Source organism: Phalacrocorax aristotelis, chromosome 2 (genome assembly GCF_949628215.1).
Source record: "Phalacrocorax aristotelis chromosome 2, bGulAri2.1, whole genome shotgun sequence".
In the NCBI taxonomy this organism is placed as follows: Eukaryota; Metazoa; Chordata; class Aves; order Suliformes; family Phalacrocoracidae; genus Phalacrocorax; species Phalacrocorax aristotelis.
The window spans coordinates 104,419,034-104,440,379 of record NC_134277.1 but is presented as its reverse complement, the minus strand read 5'-3'; the positions used below and the strand labels follow the sequence as shown (position 1 = coordinate 104,440,379).

General features: G+C 41.0%; 2 protein-coding genes across 2 annotated transcripts in view; one reads left to right on the top strand and one right to left on the bottom strand.

Moving 5' to 3' along the window:
- Window positions 1–1,125: 1,125 nt before the first annotated feature.
- CYB5A (cytochrome b5 type A) lies at window positions 1,126–15,678 on the bottom strand. Its single transcript, XM_075084580.1, has 5 exons — window positions 15,330–15,678; window positions 7,365–7,493; window positions 5,674–5,703; window positions 3,119–3,153; window positions 1,126–2,297 (listed from the first exon to the last, which is right to left on the bottom strand). Exons 1-5 carry the CDS (start codon window positions 15,471–15,473, stop codon window positions 2,219–2,221), a joined length of 417 nt encoding a protein of 138 aa, XP_074940681.1. The 5' UTR covers window positions 15,474–15,678; the 3' UTR covers window positions 1,126–2,218.
- The window catches only part of C2H18orf63 (chromosome 2 C18orf63 homolog), a 19,226-nt gene continuing 13,558 nt past the window's right edge, over window positions 15,679–21,346 (top strand). The window contains exons 1-4 of the mRNA XM_075084581.1: window positions 15,679–16,976; window positions 18,727–18,847; window positions 19,140–19,309; window positions 19,984–20,062. Coding sequence (XP_074940682.1) covers window positions 19,176–19,309; window positions 19,984–20,062 — 213 coding nt within the window. The 5' untranslated portion in view covers window positions 15,679–16,976; window positions 18,727–18,847; window positions 19,140–19,175. The remainder of the gene's footprint in view (window positions 16,977–18,726; window positions 18,848–19,139; window positions 19,310–19,983; window positions 20,063–21,346) is intronic.

The window sequence follows — 21,346 nt, the reverse complement described above, 5'->3', positions numbered from 1 at the left end:
CCCCAGTAAACATCCAGTATATGGGACCCAAACAGAGCTGTACTATACTAAGACTCCCAAAACATACACAGCATGGAGAAAAGGCGAGAAATGTTTTGCCTTATGGATCCTCTTTGATTGCACTACCTTGTCTGCTGATGTGGATGTAATTATCTCAGTCTGAAATCCTTGGGGGGGGGGGTTTTTAAGCTTTCTAAAGGGCTCTTTGCCTCACCTAGTCATGCAAATTTAAACACTACTTTAAAAACAAACAGAAAATTCAGTACTTCAAACTTGGTTTGAGTCTAAATACCAACTCAGAATTAATAAATTCTTTAAAAAGTTACCTGTAAAGTCAAAGCCTGAATTTTTAAACTCAACTTCATCACATTCAGAGAAAAAGCCAGGGCAAGAACAGAACAAAATAAACTAGTGCCAGACACAGTCCCAAACACTGCTGTTTATACTGCAGGTTAAAATTTCCAAGATAAAGAAGCTGATGGGATCTACACACAAGCACATATGCATTGATATCTGTAAACTAAGGCTGACAGAGCACATGAATACAAATGAAGAGATTCTAAACACTTTCACAGCTGAAGCCATACGAGATCTCCTTATTTGCTATAACAGAAAAATAATTCCCCCAGTAAGGAATTCTTAAAGGAGTCCTATATGGACACATTTCTACAGATGCACAATCTCCTGAAGTCACAGCACTTCCTCTCCCCTCCAATTTTTTTTTTTATTATTAAAACTGGTGTTTGCAGTGTGTACTATCTCTCAATTTGATTTGACACAGGACCTAACATGCATGCATCTTCCCTGGTGCTGCCAAAAGGCAACCCTTGAAACCGTGTTTTAAGTCCTGGTATATGCCAGGGAGGCAGAGCTTACACGGCCAAACCACTGTTAAATGTTTTCATCAGCATAACCTCAACACCAACTGATAACTTATCTATGCTAACTGCTCCATGGTACACTTTTCCCACTTTTTAATATGTGACTTCCCTGCACCAGGGAAGTATCTTGACTTTCAAGATGCACCATCAAACAGGTGCCTCTGAGAAGTGTCCCAATATGGAAGAGCATCCCTTCCAAGGCCTTCAAAAAAGATTGAAATGAACCTATTTGAGACAGCAAGGGTAAGCAATTAAACTTTTATTCATGATCATTTACATATGACTAAAAATGTTCACCACAAAATGCAAACTTTCAGTTATCTTTTACTTAGCAGTGAAAATAGTCATCTCTTCATAGTAAAGCACCAAGGAGCACATCACAGAACAGTCAGAAACAGATTCCACATATCAGTTTTTCCCCTCACAATATACATGACAAAGTTAAAGATTTTATAAAAGTCTAAAAGTTCCAGATCAAATTCTAGAGTCACCTGAGTGCTTGGCAGGAACAGTATTATTTAGTAGCAGTTGTATTACCTGTAGTGGAATTTACATAGCACTTTTTTCTTCCCTTTTTTTTTTTTTGTCTCCAAAAAGAGCTCCTTTTCACAAAACTGAGACAGACGTAATTGGGCCAAACACTGGGTTTCATGTTTCACCTGAATTTTATAATGAGAGCCAAACAGAACAGTTTGCTAGTAGGAATATCTACAACAACTGTAAGAGCAGATGTCAAGAGGAAAGGAAACAAAAAAACCCACAAAACAAAAATAGCCAACACCACAACTCATTATAGCTTGAGTGGTAGGGCCCAACTGCTTACAGGCACCTGTATCTACTACCTCACTCAGCTTTTCCCATTATTTTTAATTAGCATTTTATTCAAACATACTACATTAAAGAAGACAACATGATTTTTTAAGTTAAGTTGTGTACATGGACAAATACATGCACACAGTTTTGGTGGTCATTTAAAGCTGTAAAATTTATATGTAAGAGTCCTATGGACCCCATTACAGATTAAAGAGAAATAACCAGAATCAGTGTGTTACATACAAAACAATATTCTAACACAGAAACCAATACAGTTATCAAATAATTCATTAGAGAATAAAGTTGTTATACAAAAAGAGAAATGCTGCCTTTTTATCACTTCAGAACAGCAACTCAGAAGGCAACATTAAGAAAAGTGCACAGCAGAAAATAATTGTTCAGTTTTCTGAAAAAGTTGAATTTTTCATCAGACATTACGCTTTTGTCTGGAAACGTATTGGGTTAGGATTGCTTCTATTTTCTCTGAGATAAGTCTCTTCTTGCATTAGATCTCAGTAAGGCGCTTACTCTGACATGTAGGAACGATACATCAGGGCCACGATAATTGCTGCTATTGCCGGGATCACCCAGTTGGACCATGAACTAGAAGGAAGTTTTAGAAACAGCAGTTTAGGAAGTGACAACCAGCAAGTTTAAAAGAAAAGTAATTGCTTAAAGAAGTCATTCCTCCCCACCCCAACAAATACTTCAAAGTTAGGGCAACAGAACACCTGGGCTGGCCAGTAACACTCAAGCCAAGTAAAAAAGCTTGTACTGTTAAAGCTTTGTACTAGACCTTACAAGAAGTTTGCTTACTAGAGAAGAGTAGACTCTAGACATGTTTAAAATCATGGCATGCTGCCCAGAGTATTATTTATTCAAAAGCCATTTAAGTAGCAGCATCACATGACACTTTTAAGCACCCAAGCTCCCCACTCAGGGGGGCATGGAACAGTCCTCTGGGGTTTCAGCAGTAGGCACCTGTCAGTAGGATATAATTTTACAAATTTTGATTCAGTGGTACTCCAAAGTGGTCTTCCCCCCACCCTGCAATTCCAGCAGGTTTCCCTTCTTATTTCCCCTAGATGCAACAGTTATAGCAAGTTTTAGAAAGGAGGTGTCCATGTTAGTGAAAAAAAAAAAGTCAGCAATGGCACCAAGCATCTTCTATTCACCAGACAGCCTCCAGGAATGAAGGCCTGTGCAACATAAACCATTTGGTAGAGACTGATACGTATCAACATGAGAAAAAAATCTAGACAGTAAGCTAACATGCTTGTAAAGTGGTACCAGATGCCAGCTTGGACTTCATGTGCCACCCTCTGGCACCTAAGCTTCCAGCAGACAGAAGCTATTCAGCTTTCTAAGCTTCAGAAACATAATCAAGAGGAACTTAAAGTTTGACGTGAGGTATCATACTATACCTGGCATTAGACTGAGTAGTGGTAATAAGAGTTTCCTGGAAAGCAAAGCATAAAAAGATATTTAACATCAGGCAGACATCCCACTCCATTTTAACTACCCCCTCAACTTCTCAAAACTCATTAAGTGGGACTAATTTAAAAGTAACTCAGTGCATTGCATTTGGAAAGCATTTTCTCAGAATTCTTATTACAGACTGTTGTATTAGAAGCTAGCTAGCAGCAGTTTTAGTCAACATTGCATCAAAAGTTATTACAAAAAATACCACAAGGAATTTTGCTGCAAGTTTTCCATGAAGTTAACTTCAACCTCAGATTACATTTGAAAAGTTTTAGTCACCTAAAAAGCAAAAGATCCCCTTACTTCCCTAAAATCTAATTGAAAAGACTCTGAATTAATACACAAGTATTTCTCATATGGAATCTATATGAAGAAAGCTACTAATTTACATCCACAAGGCTTAAACTAATTTTTAGTGTAGTGTTTCAGATTGCATAAGAATCAGTCAAATTATTCTAGTTTTTTCTGATATTGATTTGGACTTCTTGTTCAGTTTCCACAGAAAAAGAAGCGCTACAAGATCAAATCCCACTTGGGTACATGTGCACAATTTATATAAAGACTTATTAATTTGAATACTACTAATTGCACATGGCCCTAAGTGCATTCAAAAGATCCAAGCATTAAAACTGTACTTAAATTTAGTGGTACAAGATCCATCACTGAAAAACTAATTGCTTCCCTATAAGAATATTTGCAGTTCATTTAAAGAGCAAAAGATTCCTAACATCCTCTCACAGGTTCTAACAGGCTGCTTTTTCAAGCACCCAAATCATCACAGGTTTACACGTGACAAGTACCATGTTTAAAAGAGTAAGACTCTGTGATTGCATCTGTATTGGTTTTGTGAACGCCTCCATGAAAAGCTAATCCCAAAGCCAAACAATATGGAACAGCTTGTGCACACGCTATCAAGGCTAACATCTTATACAACAACCAGCTTGTCACTTCCAGGGCCAGGGGGTGGCCCCCACACCAAGACAGTAAGAGGAACATGGCCCAGCTCATCAGAAACCTGTTTTTAAACAGTATGGCACTGGACATGTACAGTGAAGGTACTTCAGATACAGTGCGAGGACGAGAAGGACATTTGAAAGCACAAGGCCTTCTGGTGGCTCCTAGAAAGCCAGGGCACACAGGGCCTAACCTGTCATGTTACACTCCCAGAGCGCAAGGCAAAGCCAAACTGCCTTATCAGCTGCACCCACATGTCCTGCTGGAGGAAAGTGCTCCGGCTTCCTTCTGGAATGATGGGACACACATGTAGTGTAGATAACTATGACAAGCACTAAAACAAGGGAATAAGCCAAATAGTGTAATAAAAAGTCATTTGGATACTTCAGCCAAACTAATATTTTAAGTACTTCAGTTTAGTAGTTTCCTGTGAGCTTAATCAAAGAACAGTATTACTACAACATGCACTGTTTCTTAGTTAAATTTATAGTGGCTGCTCTTATAGCCTAAGTGTAAGTTGCCCTGAATTTCAAAATAATTCTGAACAGCAGATGTTATTCTTGGTGTGAAGAGGCTCTGAATTCCAGTCACCACTCCATTTCTTATTTTTATCAGTATACTAGTTCCAGTCCTTAATCAATAATAAAATTAATAATTGCTACAGCAAACATTTCAGTGTGTGTATATATACACACACACGTTTGTTTTACTTTCTTTCCTTTAAGTTATTCATACTATTGGAAGATCTTACAAAAATTATTGCTTCTTAAAAATAATCTTTCAAACAGCAAGAGTAAGAACCTATTCCTACTACATTTCATTTAACAATAATCTTCAACTATTTCTTAAGTGCACTGCTGTACTCTTAAGCCAGCCCTAAGCAAACATCCTCTATACACACAGCAGCAGCAGCAACTGTACAAATTAATCCCTGATGCACTTGCTCCTGTAAGGGACATCTGAATTTTATAAGTTTGATAGTTGAGTGCCAACATAACTTTATTCTATTAAAGATAAGAAAATAAATGCAATACTGCATTGGCAGAACACTCAAGATCTACTGAAACAGTCAGGAAGCAAGCAGTATTTGCACCTTGAAAAAGATTCACAATTGCAAATTAACTTATCTATAATACAGCAGTCAAATGCCTCTACAGTCTATATCTACTAAAGCTACCAATCTATTTTTAAGCACCACATTTTTCCACACAAACACATGGTAGTTTAACCTATTCTGGCTACAAACTGATTTTTTTCTTAAATTGAATTCTAGTAAGCCACTGACTGGTCCTAGACTCACCTTTTTGCTATAGTGTAATGCCATCACACTTAGTGACCTCTTGTTTCGAAACCAGATAAATTAAAGAACAGCTTACAGGAAGAGTAAGTTGAAGCCAGATCAACAGGTTTAAGATATTCATGACCTGAAACACTACACTTAAATCAAGCTGAATTATTTTTGCCTCTGGGGGTATACCATTTACAGAGACACGGTGCCTAATGCCTAAAAGAAACAATGTGGCATTTCAAGAAACACACTTACTGTTGGTTTCTGAAGCTTCCCTCTATCATCCTGCAAGAAAACAAGCAAAAAAAAAAACCATTTAGACAAAACCCCAAAGCATTCAAATATATCACTAAATTCAGTATGCAATTCTATTCTGCTAATGCATACCTATTTTCACCCAGAAAACAGACTTGCAACAGAGCAGGTGTCAGTGTATGATTTTGAGCTACCATAAAGATCTCGTCCTTAAATAATACTTCCCAGTATTCCACAAAGAAGCATAACCCAATTCTCCAACATGTTTTGTTACCCCTCATGCCCATGTTTTTGCATTGCCTTTGTCTCTAAACAGTACATATAGCCTTAGCTTATACACGATCATGTTAGTTTACTTCTACCCAGTCTATTCATATTAGTAGGCAAAGTCATCTAACCAGTTTTGGTCCAACATCCAGTACAAAGGTCCCAAATTCTGTGCATCTTTCACATACTCATTAAGTTTTACTTGAAATAGTCACATTCATCACAAAAAAGCCCAACAGTATATAATCTTGACAGTGCTGTATCTGTACATTAAACTATCAAGCTGTTTCATATCAAATGAAAACAGGCACTTGTCAAACAAGGAAGAACTGGACTGGTAGCCAGGTTACAAACAACTTTACTGGCATCAGCTGCCATCTGAAATAGATGACAAGCCTGCAAGGTTACTAATGTGCATCAAAGCAGAATTATTTGTTATTAGGAGAAGCTACACTATTAATATTTATCAAGAGAGGACCTAAGACAGATACAAAATCAGGAATCTTACTGTGAAATATGCTACTCAAGACAGTGATGTTTACCCCAAATGCAAGACAAAACATGCACAAAACAGAAAAGAGGAAAAGATAAGAGGAAGGGATGGGCAGTAAAGTAGAGCAGACTGGCACACTAGCAAGTGGTTTTCAACTACTGAGATGCAGGAAAGGTTAAAAAAAAAAGCCTATCTGAAGGAAGCTACGGCAGCAGTTCCGTAGCTAGAAATAAAGCCTTCAAAGCTTGAGGCAGAAGAAAGGTGCTGGTTAAAAGTACAGGAAATGGTAAGGACAGTATAGAAAAAAAGGAAGTGACAGGTAATCCAGTGAGAACTGATCATAAGCAACCCTGACAACTACAAGTAGGGAACACGGATACAGGACAAAAACAGGGGAGCCAGATAAGGGAAAGACAGAGCATCAAACTAGAAGATGCTTATAGTATCCATTTTCTAAACACTCATATGAAGAGCCAGGATTGTACTTTTAGATCCAGATGGAAGCCTGGCATGTATATTGACAATGCTGGAAGAATGGCAGTGGCTGTCAGTAATGACTCTGCATATTGACATAAGAAAAGGTCTAGACACTCTGATGTATCACCTTTAGGGGTTATAGCGTCTCATTACAAAAGCTCACAGGGTACACCAGAAATGGCATGAGTCTGTATTCAGTTTATTCAAGAACTAGGCTGTAAAATATTTCAAAGCAGCCAAATTTTTAGATGTGACTGTACTTACGCTACAATAATCAAATCCCTTGACATTGGGGGGAACCTGTCTCCAGTCCAGGTCTATCCACAAACAGCTGCAAGGCTAACACCCAACCAAAATAGCAGCTCTCCTTTATTTTGAAGTAAATTACCAGAGAAATAACTAGATGCTAAATTACTATAGTAAACAGCCCGTACTGGTACTCTCACATACTCACCGGATGAAGTTCCCCAACAATAAAGCTTTCTGACAGCGTCCTTGCATCTGTGGAATGGCCAACATCTTCAAAGTTCTCAGTAGCGTCTCCTCCAGCTTGCTCCCTGAGGACCTCTTCTCCACCTGGGTGCTGCAATTTTTAATGAGTTTGAATTTGTTACTGAAAACCATTCCACATTCTAAACATGGAAATGCTTCATTTTGACATTTCTGAAAATATAAAAATTGCCCATGCAAAACCAGCTGCTGGATTTCTTAGAGCAAACATAAGCCTCTCTGAAGCCAAAACCAAGGAAGCTAAGCTTCTACTCCATCAGTGATGGAGCAGTAAGAGGCCTTACCCCTAGCAACTAAAGCATTTAGAACATTATGGGAATCAGCCAGTCTTTTAATAGCCCAACTATTATCTAAGGTTACATTCCACTTCTGCAGGAAACATACATTTTTATCCAAACAATGCTTTATACAGCAAAAGGATAAAAGACAAAAGGTGTAAGGGGTATTGAGAACGTTCCAGGTAGATGTAACAAAAAGCTGTTCGCAAGAAGAGTAATCAAGCACTGAAATAAGTTGGCAAGGGAGCACACAGACTCTCCATCCTTTCAGTTTGCCTAGACAAGGCGCTAAGGAACCTGACCTTCAAATTAATCCTAGTTTAAGCTGGGAATTGGACCAGATAACTTTCAAGGGTCATTTCCGAAAGAAATTATTGTATGATTATCTAGTAAGCCAGCTACTTTGGAACTGCTTAAACACAACTGAAAGCTCATACAAGACACTAGAATAGCAATTTGTTTTTAGCCACACTGCTGATAAAACCACTGACACATAGAATAGTCATCTCCCAATATCTCCAAATACCTCAACCCATCACCATTCCTTTAACCTAAATCCATGCCCTCCATTAACTTTTGTTCTTCCTCAGGACACACTTTTGGGACTGCACGCAGTTCCACACTTCCATCCATCAAATAATTCTGTCTGTACATACTGCAAGATCTACCACATCTTCTAGTTCTGTGGATTTTCTCAGCTTCAAGTTACTCATTCATATAACAGATAAGTAACATGCCACAGAAATTCACCACTCAACTTTTAGGTAGGCAACTAGTACATAAACACAGAGAATGATTATGTAAGCAGGATGAAAACTCTTTAGTACTGCTGCCTTGGATTAAGGCAACCATGAAATAAGTTCTAACACTTTACCAGTGTCAGAGGAAATAAGGCTTTGGAGCCTAAGTTCTGTTTCTAATGCTTCTGACTACAGGATCTAAAACGATGAACATAGGCAAAATTTCTACAATTTAGGGTCATCTTGCCTGGAGCATGGCTGAACAGAAAGGCTGTGTTTAGTGGATTAAAGAAATGGCATGAACATTTCTGCTGATCTAGGCAATTCAGGTGAGCATTTACTTCGAATCCACCATATTAACCTCCTATCAATCCTTCTCTTCCAACAAAAATAAGACTTGTTCATATGGATCAGGAAGACACTATTAATACTAATTTCCAGAAGAACCAGAACTCCAAAACTTTAATCTTTGCATAAAAGGCAGACATTTATTTTAATAGATTAAGTTGATCTTTTTTTAAAAAAAAAAAAAAAAAAACACAAAATAAAACAACAAAAAACCCACAAAACTAAACAACCCAACACTTTTTTTAAAGCACCAAGATACTACAGCTAGAAGGGTAAGGGAACCCCACCATGACTAAGCAAAAGCAAGATTAAGCAATTGATAGAGAGATTAGGCACAGCAGTTTAACCCAGAAAGGTTAAAAGAGCGCATGCAGAGTGAAGATTATGCAAGCAGACATGCAAATACGGCATGCTCACCAAAATCCTGCCCTTGAATCCATTCTGATCAGTATTCAGGGAAAAGACTGGACAAAAGTCAAGGGATCACTCAAGTTCAGTGCTGAAATGTATAGTACATTTAAGAAGCTCAACTTGGGTCTAACAGGCTCTCCCAGATATTGCCACAACTAAGTCTTCAAAGAAATCCTTCAGTTATGTGGGGTTTGGATTTTTGGGGGTTTGTTTTGTTTTTTTTAATACAATGCTAAAGAACCGCACTCCCCAAAATAGAAAAATATATGTAGCATCTTCAGCAGAAAAGGCAGCAGAATTCCTTGGAAAACATCCTTAACAAACAAGACATCAACAAGTAGCAAAAGGCACCAAAGTTAAACTACTAAAGCACTAGCAGCACGTACACTTGCACGCATGCATTGCAATGAGCCCAAACCCTTCTCGTACAAGTAGATAAAACACTAGTTACTCCAGCAAAGTGCAAGATCACACGGTGTACACTAGTTCCCCGCAGAAATTCACCAACTAGCTAACAAGTGGATACCTACCAGTATAACCTGCATCTACACTAAAATTATTTCACAGAGTACTTTAACAAGCTACCTGCAGGTTGCTGACTACAGAACGATCATATACTAATTGTTCCCAAATCCCTCCCTTGTGCCACTACAAAGCAATCATGTAGCTATATGGGCAGCTTCAGTGAGGCACTCCGGCTTTTCTCTGTAGAATTAGTTTTTGGTCTAATTAGTAACTGATCCCTCTGTCTACAAAACCACAATATTAACGTCACCACAGTGACCGTGACCAACCCCCTCAGTGGCTATCGCACATCAGCTGAAGGGGACAACCTCCCCCAACCTCTGCTACCATAGCTGGACAACTGGGAGTATTTTTTCCTCACATCAGCAAGACTAAGGTAGAGAGAATCACATAGAGTTCCTAACTTACGCAACCTAGCAGATGTTTCTAGTAACCTACCATACAGACATAAAAGTACTCTGAAGCTAAACACTTTTCTTTTAGACAGCACCTCTGCTTCAAGATGAAAACTTGCAAACCCTCTGCAAACAACTAGCACATAATACAAGCAGTTAATGAAAAGACTTTGCCTCCCCTAATGAAAGGGAGCAACTGTAATGTCTCACAAAGTGCAAGAAGTGACTTTTCTATCAAAAGCTGAGCATTTTCCATGGTTCAGTGAGTTTCTCAGTTTGTTTATACAGGGCCTTTGTTCACACTTCTGCATGGTAAACAAAGCTTGTGATCAGAATTTCTACTTTGATGAAGAGGCTCTGGATAGCCCCTGGAACTGGAAGCCCACAAGACTATCCAGATAATTACTCCTAAAGGGAAATTCTGCTGACACAAACAACTAAAGTATTTTTGCACATAAAACTGTGGTTCAAGGGGAACGAAAAAGCTTTTACTGGTAAGTTAAGCCAGTCTAGCTCATTCCCAGGACATTACCAATATATGATACGCAATATCATATATGATATATATAAGATATGCAAGTTACAAGCAAAACAGAAGGCTGTACAAAGCCAGCACTGGTACATAGCATAGACTAATTCCTAACAGCAGCACATCAGAAAGTTTTAGATAAAGCAAATGAGCAGTTAAACTCACTGCCCTCATCTGGGTCAGGAGTCTGCTCACTTCATCCTGAATGCCTACCACCTCTTCTCCCCCCTCGCTACAGTCACATAACTTTCTCAGTATTATAGTTTAAGACAAAGTACTGCTACCCTAATTTGCAATTCCTGCCCCCTTCCTATACTGGGAGAATCAAACCTACAGTCCAGTTTAACTTTTGGGGAGATTTGCCACGGGTGGACACCTTTGCTGTCTCATAAATTCAAGTATTGCTTTCTGCACTACAGGGAATGAGAAGCAGAAAGGGGCAGCGACAGAGCCAAAAAGACCCAGAGAACCTCAGCTTTATCGTGCAAGGCAGACAGACTAACACTTGTTTGTTTTAGGAGCACTTTCACATAGCCTGAACAGTTCTTAAAATTATTTCCCTCACCTTTTTACGTTACAGGACAGAAATTCTATACTCATGTAAAATTTTAGGAGCCTAGGAGAGTAGATCTCTTTATGAGAGGGTTTTTTTTGAAAACCATCGTTCGGGTTTTAGATGAACTGCAAAAGAAATGCCCAGTAGCTGTGTGCCCATTTCCTCCCTTCTAACACAATTAGAGCTTGCAGCATCTTGCTTAGAGTGCTAGGAAGTGCTATTTTTCAAAGCATTTTCAAATCTTACTGCAAGCTTCGTGAGAGCTGAAGAAAGAGATTAACACTGGTTTTGATCCTTAGACTGCAAGGTCCTGAAATGAAAATTCATGTGATACACTGACAGACTTCAAAGCTTGCTGTACCGGCACCTTTCGTTGTAAGTTATTCACTACCTTAAACGGGGAAGGTATTATGCTACTCCTCCACAATATCATCATACTGGATGAATGTAACTTACCACCACATAGTGGAGAGAACATTTTTCATTCTGACAGACTAAAACAGTATTTGATTTTCTGCACTTTATTTGATCAGCATTACAAAACACCTTTTGTGGGAGCTGTCCATTCTGTTTGAAAACAGCACTACCTACAAAAGAGCAAGTTCACTCCTTACAAAAAAAAACCCCAAACATTTTCATTGGCCATTGATATTTTTGCTAAATTATGGCAGCATCAACAATTGAAATAACCTAAACAAATTCTGCATGAGATGAATATTAAATATGTACCATAGTTAGTTTCCAGAATAAGGAATTTCTCTCAGGTAGAGATGTTCCTGTTGTTAGCTTCTCTGCCTAGCTTGAGGAATCCCACCAAGTTCCCATAAAAGCCATAGGGAGGGATGTCACCACAATGGGAAGTGGATCAGGACACTGATAATTTCATTCTTATTTTTATAGGCCTAGCTACTCTTGTTTAGCTCATTAAACTGATGTGAAAGCCTGACTAGTGGGATTGCTTTATTAAACTATGGAGAAATGCTATCAAGCATTACCAATGTACTTAATCTATTAATTGACATTTAATATTATTCACATATGTAATTATCTGTAATACAGTTATAGCCATAAGATCCTGCTATGAGTACATATGCATTTCTAGTAGCTATTTTCCCTTAAATGTTGTAGGACCTGAAATTATGAAAAGATTTCCCAAATTTTCTCTAATACAGGTCCGACAGACTTTGAGTCAAAAAGATGATTTCCAGGTTTCTGGTCTCAAGAAGAGTCTTTCATGCCAAGAGCTTTCAGATACTGCATTCCAAAAGCTGAGGTCTCTGGATTTCCTCTCCTAGAGGATATACTTTGATAATCAAGAAAAATCAGAGAAATTTATATTCAAGTTGTAAAGTTTTCCTGAGGTCTGCCATTTTAAAAAAAATATATATATAAAAAGCAGTTGCTGGAATTTTAATCTTCAGTAACCCCTGCGTCAAAGTACACAATCCTTTCCTCCTCCAGCACTTCATCTGTATTTCAAATTATCTCTTTTAAGCCTTGTCCTTAGGAAACCAAGCTAATACGGTCACCCTCCCATGACCATATGCCTCCACTCCTTTTCAGCCTCACCACTCCTGCCACATCTACATCACCAGCCTCAGTCCACTTACTATCTAACTTCAATCAAGTGTTCACAGAGGCTGATGGTTCCCAAAACCCAAACAAGTTTCACTGAACACCTACAAGCTTTATAAAGAGACAACAGCTGGACAGAAGAAAGACACCTTTTCAGTACAGTAATGCAGTGAAAAGCAGTAGCATACTTTCACTTAATAGGTATGAAGGCATCCATAGTGTCTTTAGCACTGAAGCACTGTAAAGTTTTCAACTTCATAATCAATAAAAAAATATTTCCATAGGTTAATGTAGTGACTGGAAAGATTGCTTGTCAAATTAAAAAATGGGACTGGTGAAGTCAGCTTCCACTCCCTAGTAAACTGATCCTTTTACTTATTTACTGCTTTGGAAGAGCAGGAATGAGGTGATGCTTTAGCAGTGCATCCTCTTCAGTACTACTGGACTTATTGTAGTAGCCTACATTTTATTCTTGAAATATTTTATGCTTTTCAAACTCAAAAGAAGTAAAGCTGCAAGAAGTAAAACCGAGTTTGACCAATAATGCTATTGAAACAGCTAACATAATCCCCATTTCACTGAGAAGCATTTACTATACTCCAGAATGTACCAGCAAGAGGCTAGCTCCAATTTCTCCTCATCTGTCACATGTAAATGCCTCAGGGTGTCTGACAGTACTAAAAGAATTAGCACATCACTTGATAAATTAACCTGGTATCAAAAGCATTCAAAAAAGACAGAAAGAGTGTCCTATGAAATATTTTAATCCAAGGGTTTTATCCCAAAAATCACAATATCCAAGAGCTTTTCTTAGAAGTGTAGATTCATTTAGATACTCTGTTGAAAACAGTTATCCAGTCTCATGCATTTATTATCTCAGAACACGACCCAGAAATTTCAGCTTCACAATGTGCCATATTCTATTGAAAGCTGTTTAGTGTGAGGCTAGAGTTTGACCCATATGCACCAGAACGCATCAGGCATCCCACAGTTTTCCAATAAACTATTTAACTGCTTAAAAACAAACCAAATTCTTTCAATATGTTGCTGAATTAGCAACATTGTCCTGAAGGCTGAAATGAAGACTTTCTTGGAGAAATCTGCACAAGGTAGTGCCTCTTAGTATTTACCGATTTTATCACACATACTTAAGGAAGAGGCTGCCAGATTGTGCAACTAAAATCCAAAAGCTCATTAGATCCTGGTTTCTTTTGTCAAGTGGTCTTTTCTTGGGTTGGGTTTGGGCGGCTTTGTGGTTTTGGTTGGGTTTTGGTTTTTTTTGTGTGTGTGTGCACGTCTGTGTCCCCTTCCCCAGTCTGGAAGTGCTGGTACAATTATATATCATCCAAACCTCATCGAGTTTCCAAGAACAGCTACTTCAGTTTCTCAGGCTGCATGAGAAATTGCATTCTCCTCCAGGGCTTCTATAAAAACAAGTTGGCCTTGTCTGCATAACCAAACAAACATTTCCATATCTGAAGGATGAACCAGACCAGGGACAGAGCTAGATGAAAAAATAATCAAAAAAGAGATGGCAGATCAGTTTCACAATCCACCTTGCTGAAAAGCCAATCAATTTGTGCTGGCACACAGCTTAAGAACAAAATACTACCTGTGCCAACACCGCCTCTGAAAAATCACTCAACCTCGTATTTGCAAAATGCTCAATTTAAACTTTTAATTTCAAGTGTTTACCGCTACAAAAATAAAAAAAAAATCAAGATGGGGCTACAGAACTACTAAGTCTTGATTTCTGTTGAGTCTCTACCAGCCTGAGCTGTATTCTCAAGGAAATTAATGTAAGTCTACAATAACAATTTTTAACAGGATGCTTGATATTTGCAGATTGGGAATAATGGGAGTGAGGGATAAAACTCAACATATCACTAATAAATCCTAGCTATATTTAGTACTGAAAAAAATTGCTCAGTAGTGGCATTTCTGCATCTCCACAGAAGAATGTTTTACTCCAATAACTAAAACGCTTCTTTATTAACCATGACCATCAATGATTACATCAGTTGTTGACCATCAGCAAGCGATCAAAAGTGTCATTCGTTAACTGGGGGGGGGGGGGGCAACAACGGCACGCAACCCGACCGCTGCGCCCTCGCAACTCGAGCGTGAGCCCTTCGGCCGGGCAGCGGCGAGAGCGCGGAGCCCCGGGCGGAACTCCGGCCGCTACACCGGCACAAAGTCCAAAGGCGGGTGAAGGGAGGACGCACCTCCTCGCAACGGACAGCGCGCCGGCGTGGGACGGCGTGCCCGGCACACGCGGGGTTCTCCTACCTGAGAGGCGGCCGCTGCCCGGCCCGGCCAGTCCGGGCCCCGCCGCCCTCACACCGCCGTTTCTCAGAGCACTATCGCGAGCAGGCGGCACCCTGCCGCGCCGCGCCCGCCTCCCGCCCACGGCCTGCCGCCGCCGCCCCGGCCGCAGCGCGGAGGAGCCCCCGGCGAGCCCGCACCGCCCTGCGGGGCTCGGGGAGGGGGGCGCCGGTACCCGCCGCGTCGGCGGGCCCCCCGCCTGCTCTGAGCCCTCCCCGCGCGCCCACCTCGTCCAGGAACTTGGTGACATCGTAGATGCGGTGGTGCAGGACGATCCAGGCGCTCTGGCTGTTATTGTGCTTCTGCACCTCCTCCAGCCGGTAGTACCGGCCCCGCCACGGCTCGCCCCCGGTCTCGCTGGAGCCCACCATGTCCCCCACGGCACGGCCCTTCCCACAGCCGCTGCCCCGCCGGCTCCGCCGCACGCTCTAACCCCGCTCCCACTCGCGCACGCCGACCGTAGCCCCGCCGCAAGCCTATCACCGCCCCCTCCCTCCCTGCCTCCCTTCCAACTTCTCATTGGTGGAGCGAAATGCCTTTCAAAGGTGTCAGGCTTCCATCGCCTTCCTTCGCGGAAGACCGTGCGGCCGCGCCGGGGGGGGGGAATGAGACTTTCCAGCCCCGCCCTCTCCCCACGCCGCGTGACTCGCCTCACGGCGGCCGGCACCACCCGCGGGCGGGGCGTGCTGTGGTGGGAGGTGGCACCGGTGCTCGCCATACACCGTACGGTTTCACGCCAGGCTGGGACGGGGGTGAGGGACGCACCCGGCCGCCCCCGGTAGCCCTGAGCAGCTGGCAGTAGGGCCCTGTGGCGGCCACCCCGCCCCCCCGGGCTCCTGGCGCTGAAGGCGGGAGGCACGCGGACGGCGGGGCGCCCCGAGCAGTCCCTGAGGGAGCCCGGCATGAGGGGCGGCCCGGCCCGGCCAGAAGTGCTTCTTCATAGCTCTTCCAGAACTGCCGGCTGTCGCGGGAGCCCCTCGCCCTGCCGCGGGAGAGTTCCCCCAGGGCACCTTGAGCCGAGCCCTCCCTCCGACGCCCCTCGCCCCTCCTGCCGTGGTGCCGGCCGTGCTGAGGGCACGGGGAGGGGAGCCTCAGCCGTCTCTGCGTGGCGCCCTCTCACCCGCCCGTCAGCCGGTTTCCCTTCACTTCTCTTCAGCTAAAACGTCGTTCCTTCACTGGCCTGAGATGTGTCTGATGGCTTTGTTTGCTTGTTGGGCCAGAATGGGTATTCCCCCTGTCCTGTCCCCCTTCGCGGCAGCGGCGCACTGCACTGCCGGTGCTGGGTAATGTCCGTACGCCATTTGGGCGCCTCGGCAGCAATAGCCCCGTATCCGCTATAGCCCCCGCACACGCTCCAGTGTGATTACAGGCTGGTGGTTTTTTTTTTTTCGTGGGGTTTGTTTACAGCACAACTTCACTGACATAAAATTGAGAGACCCCTATCGCTGAAGGTGGTATTTAGGTAGTTGTTCGGTACCCAGTGCGTTTGCTATTGGTTATCAGGGTGCAGGACAGCTTCTTTGCTGAATGCCACCACGACCTTCAGATCCCCTCTCCAGTTCATTACAGTCAGCCTCAAGGGAAGAGTAGCTACTGTTCCTCGCAGCTTGGCGTTGTTCTCAGCTTTAATAGAGTTGTTACTGAAAATAACAAATAGCGCCGCCGAGCTCTGTGATTTACCTGTCTGTTCTGACAAAACCAGCAATAGCCATTCTCTTGACTGACGTCCTGTTCGGCTTTGCAGGAGCTCTGTCATGGTTTCAGGTTCATGTGTTGTGATTATCAACATCTAAAATTGTAATTTCCCCCACAGATGCTGAGTTTTTGTACTTGTGCAGAAGGCAGCTGGGTTTATTTCCTATGATTTATAACTGGTACGTCTCTCTTTATCCTCTCCCCTGAAGGGAGAAGCCATTTGCAAGCACTCTGTCCCATTAGCTTTTAAGATGACTGGGAAGATTTAACTTATGCTGAATACAGCAAGTGGTTCCCGCAGGGGAGTTGGCATCAAACAGCAAGCGGATCGCTGGAGCGTTGCAGCATGTGTTTTACAACATTTTTGCCACAAAAATCCCAGTTGGCCATTTAGGATTCTTTTAAACATTATGAAAACTGAGGACACAGCTTTCCTTTTCTGTGTTTGTAAACAGACGAAATTTTTTTCTCATTTGCTTAAAATGGTCCTTCCCTTAAGCTGTGGCTTTTGGAATTCTCTGGTAAAGTGATAGTCTTGCCTGGCATTTTAAAAAAAAAAAACTTTTAATGATGCTAGAAAAAAACTTGAAATGTATTTTCCTTTAAGGGTAAGAAACAAGGCAATGTTATTTTCTTTGAAAACCGCAGTTATAAAACACTGATCTTGTGATTTTTCTAGGATAGGACCAAGGCGAATCTTTTAATGTGTTACAAGGCAAAGCAAAAGCAGAACAGGAAAGTTGTCTTTGACATTGTTCCCGAAAAAATTTTTCCAGTTCATAATTTTTGAACAATTTGCAAAATTGCTTTTCGGGTGAATACCTGGTGACTTCATAAAATTTGGAAATAAAATATTTATTGCTATCTTCACTGTGCTGGTAAGGCCATTTCCAAAAAGGGTTTTAGGGTTTGGAGGGGGGAGAACTATTAAAAGAGCTTTTTCTGGTGTGCAGTATTTGTTCCTGGCTTTTCATAACAAGCAGAATTTTACCTGCCTGTTTTTCTTTGAAACACTTTGATTGAGAAAGGTGCTATAGTTAAAAGGTGTATTTTCTTTAAATAGTTAAATGTTAGATGTTCTTTTTTGTCATAAATATTGTGGTTCCTTTACGCTGAGCTTGGCCTGTGCCGCAATACCTATGAGCATACAGCAGGCATCCAACAGGCCATATAACAGCCACGACTTCATATTACTCCCACGCACATGAAATTTGTTAGTATTGCATCAAAGAATCACACTCTCAGCATAAAATTCTGGTTCTTTTGGTTCTTCTTTTTGGTGCTTTTTAGGAATTTTCAAAAATGATGGAGTTGTAGCACATCTCGGTGCTATGGCAGTGAATATACATGTATTCTGTATTCTAACTTTGCGTGAAGTATCAGGCCATGTCCACTTCAAGGTAATGGTAGTGGCCTGAGCCCAGAACTGCCTTATACTCTTGAACACGAAATATAGTCAATAATTTGTATTATAAGGCAAAGGTTAGGATGTGAGACATGTTTGGTAGAATCACTGTATGTGTAATCACTTTCCATTCCAAATGCCAGCTACGTTTTCTTCATCTTTTGATAAGTATGTAGGAGTGTGTGTGTGTGTGTGTGTGTGTGTGTTAAAAATTCTCAGCAAGACAAAATACTGTTCTTCATACATTTCTCCTTTGAGGGTAAGAACAGGAGAAGAAATTGTCTGTGTTTATTATTAGTCATAAAGCTGAATGTGATTTTGGATTAGTACAGCTTTCGGCCTGGTGTAAGGCTGTACTCAGTGCTGCATAGGTTAGAATATGGTGTTCACCTGTCGCTTGAGATGGATTTAGGCAGGGAGCACACAAGTTCTGTGTACCACTGGGAAGGGAGCGTGGTGTGGGGAAAAAGGAAAAGATTTCCAGTGTGCCTTTGTATTTCTGTGGTTTTCATTCTCTCTGACAGACTGGCCACAGTCTGTGTGTGACTTAGTGAGGACATCGCTGTTGAGATCCTGGCAATTACTTTCTTGCCAGTCGGGAGGGGACCAATATCGCAGAGCGATTCCTCACCTCTTGGATCCCAGGTAGATTCCAGCCCCAACGCAGACTGAGAAGAAGGTGGAAGGGATGCTTTTTGCCATTGTCCTTACTCTGAATATTTTGACTCTTGTAAATAATTATATTTTAAAGTAGAATGCATTATTTATAGCAAAAGTACATTTAGCTGTCTGGTTTAGTTGACCAAGTTACGTTATATTGCCTGCCTAATTTTAATCAGAAGATAATTGATTTTTCATTTACCTGATACCCTATACTTACAAAGTTCTGTAAACAAATATCTGCCTTATAAAAATGAATTAAAATTTTTCTTTTAAGACCCAGGTGCCACTTTGGGGCAATCAACAATATAACATGAATGACACCAGGCACCAGTCTTTGTTCTTTGTCAATCTGCCAGAGCTACAAAAACTCTGTGCCACTACAGTAATGCTGAGTTCTCAGATACCGGAAACTGAGACAAGGACTACACAGATAAAGATTTGCAGGTAAAGCATTTTGAGGATTACTATTTTCAGTGGTGGTTGTTATTCAAAGATTTTATTAGCAGTACTAGAATTAACTGTAATAAAATCAGCAAAATTCTTATCAGCAGCAAACAGTATGCAGTTTTTCAAAACAGGCGTTTTTTTGGTGGGGAACTTGCTGGCTGTTGGGGGAAAAACACATCTCTGATTTTAAATGTTATCAGCTAAAACTAACAAGGCCACCTGCTTCAAATTAATTAATAGTAAAAATTAAACTGTGTTCACTTGCAAAGTTGGAATGCTTTAGGTACATCATTTGAGCTATTTTATTGCTTTATGTAGGTTGAGACTGAGTGAAAAGAGTACTCGGAAAGCATTTGTACGCTCCTTAGTGTTCACCAAGAATTATGTTATTCCCTTTAATAGGCAGGGGGAAAAATGAGAAATTCTGCCAAAAGGAACACTTTTGGAGAGTTCTGTTCATGTGCCAAAGGTCTATAGTCTTTGTCTTAGAACACTGTGGGCGGGTTAAGAGCAAGTATCTTGGACTAGTCCAGTATATTATACTGAAACACTGGAAACTGATTAAAAATTGAATGTATTATGTTTGCAGAAGGTGAGGAAAATAAATTTAAGCTGAGAAAATCAAGTATGGAAAGTTATTTTTTAATTTTTTCTAACTTTTTTGTTTACAGACAGTTGTTATTCCTGCATCAAGACATCCTTTCTGCACCTGTTATTGGAACACTAAATCAAATTTCAGTTGTAATGGCGGTCAGTATCAGTGTGTAAATAAGTATATGTAGTTTCATACTGTCACGGATGAGTGGAATGCACCTCACTCAAAAAAGAGAATCAGCAATTTATTTTATTGAGCTAAAATAATAATTTGACAGAGTTCAATAAGTTCAGTGGCAAAGTTGATCTTATCAATTACTACGTGGAAGAAACATATAAAGGAAAATTGAGTTAGAAGGACTCATACAAGGACTGGGGGCACGAAGAGTCAAAAGGACCCTCGCATTGAGTCACGAGGTTCAGAGTGGACCCCCTTGCTTTCTAAAATAATCTTTGGAGCCTAGGTGCAGCTGGATCCAATCTTAGTCTCAGACTTGGTCACTGTTTCATGTCTAGTGGAATTACCTGTACAACGTTTATAATATCTGAGTAGCTACGTGGATTAGTAATTCTTCATAGTATTAATTCAGCATGCTGTCAGTCACTTACTGAGGATCTGTTGTGGGTAAGGGATGTCTCCACCTTGGGTAAGGAATCACTAAGAGGCGACCTTGCTCAAGGGGACAGTGGCCTGGCGTGCAGGCCAGCTGCCATTCAGGTAGAGCTCAGACTGGGGCCATCCTGATTTCAGTAGTTATAGGGCAAAGGAGTTGGCTGCTAGTCAATGGCATAGAAAAGACAAATGTCGTCGGTTTAGCTCTGATATATTGTTTTGTATTTTCGTTATCTTGTACTTTTGGGTTTCAAAACCACCTTTTGAAATACTTTTCAAGGCATCTTCACTTGCTTGTACATGAGCCAGGGGCTTTCTAGCTCGCAAGTTCACCCCAAGGGCACAAGGCCTGTTGCTTCTTGGTCGGCCTGAACCAAAGTACAGCTTTGGAGTAGGAGTCCGGTGTATCCATTACACGTACATACATACTTCTCTAAGAAGTGTTTTGTTTAAGGATCAAGGATAAGTAAAATTATGTCATTTAAAGCAAAATTTATTTTTGTGCATTAGTAATGTAGAAGACAGCGTATGTCTTCTGATCTTTTGATTAAATGGCCTTTTCAGATGGTGAACCTTTTGTGGAACAGAATCAATTCAATTGGTATGGTGCCACCCAATTCACAATGAGAGCAGCAGGGGCAGAGTTCTGCCATTTTGTTTTGGGCAGCCCTTTGCTTGCTTGTTAATGAAATGAGATTACACTATGACAAAGGCCTGAACTGATTTTAATTATCATTCTCCTTTAAAATACAGGATGTGGTGTTTGCTTTAATTATTCCTTAGCATGTTTTTCTTAGGCAAAGTCTTAGGCAAAGGATCAGAATTTA

Coding starts and splice junctions, on each gene's coding strand:
- CYB5A (XM_075084580.1), bottom strand. CDS start 15,473: ATGGTGGGCTCCAGCGAGACCGGGGGCGAGCCGTGGCGGGGCCGGTAC. Junction 5,704..7,364: donor TTGTTGGGGAACTTCATCCG/GTGAGTATGTGA, acceptor GTTTTCTTGCAG/GATGATAGAGGGAAGCTTCA. Junction 3,154..5,673: donor GGAAGCTTCAGAAACCAACA/GTAAGTGTGTTT, acceptor TTTGCTTTCCAG/GAAACTCTTATTACCACTAC.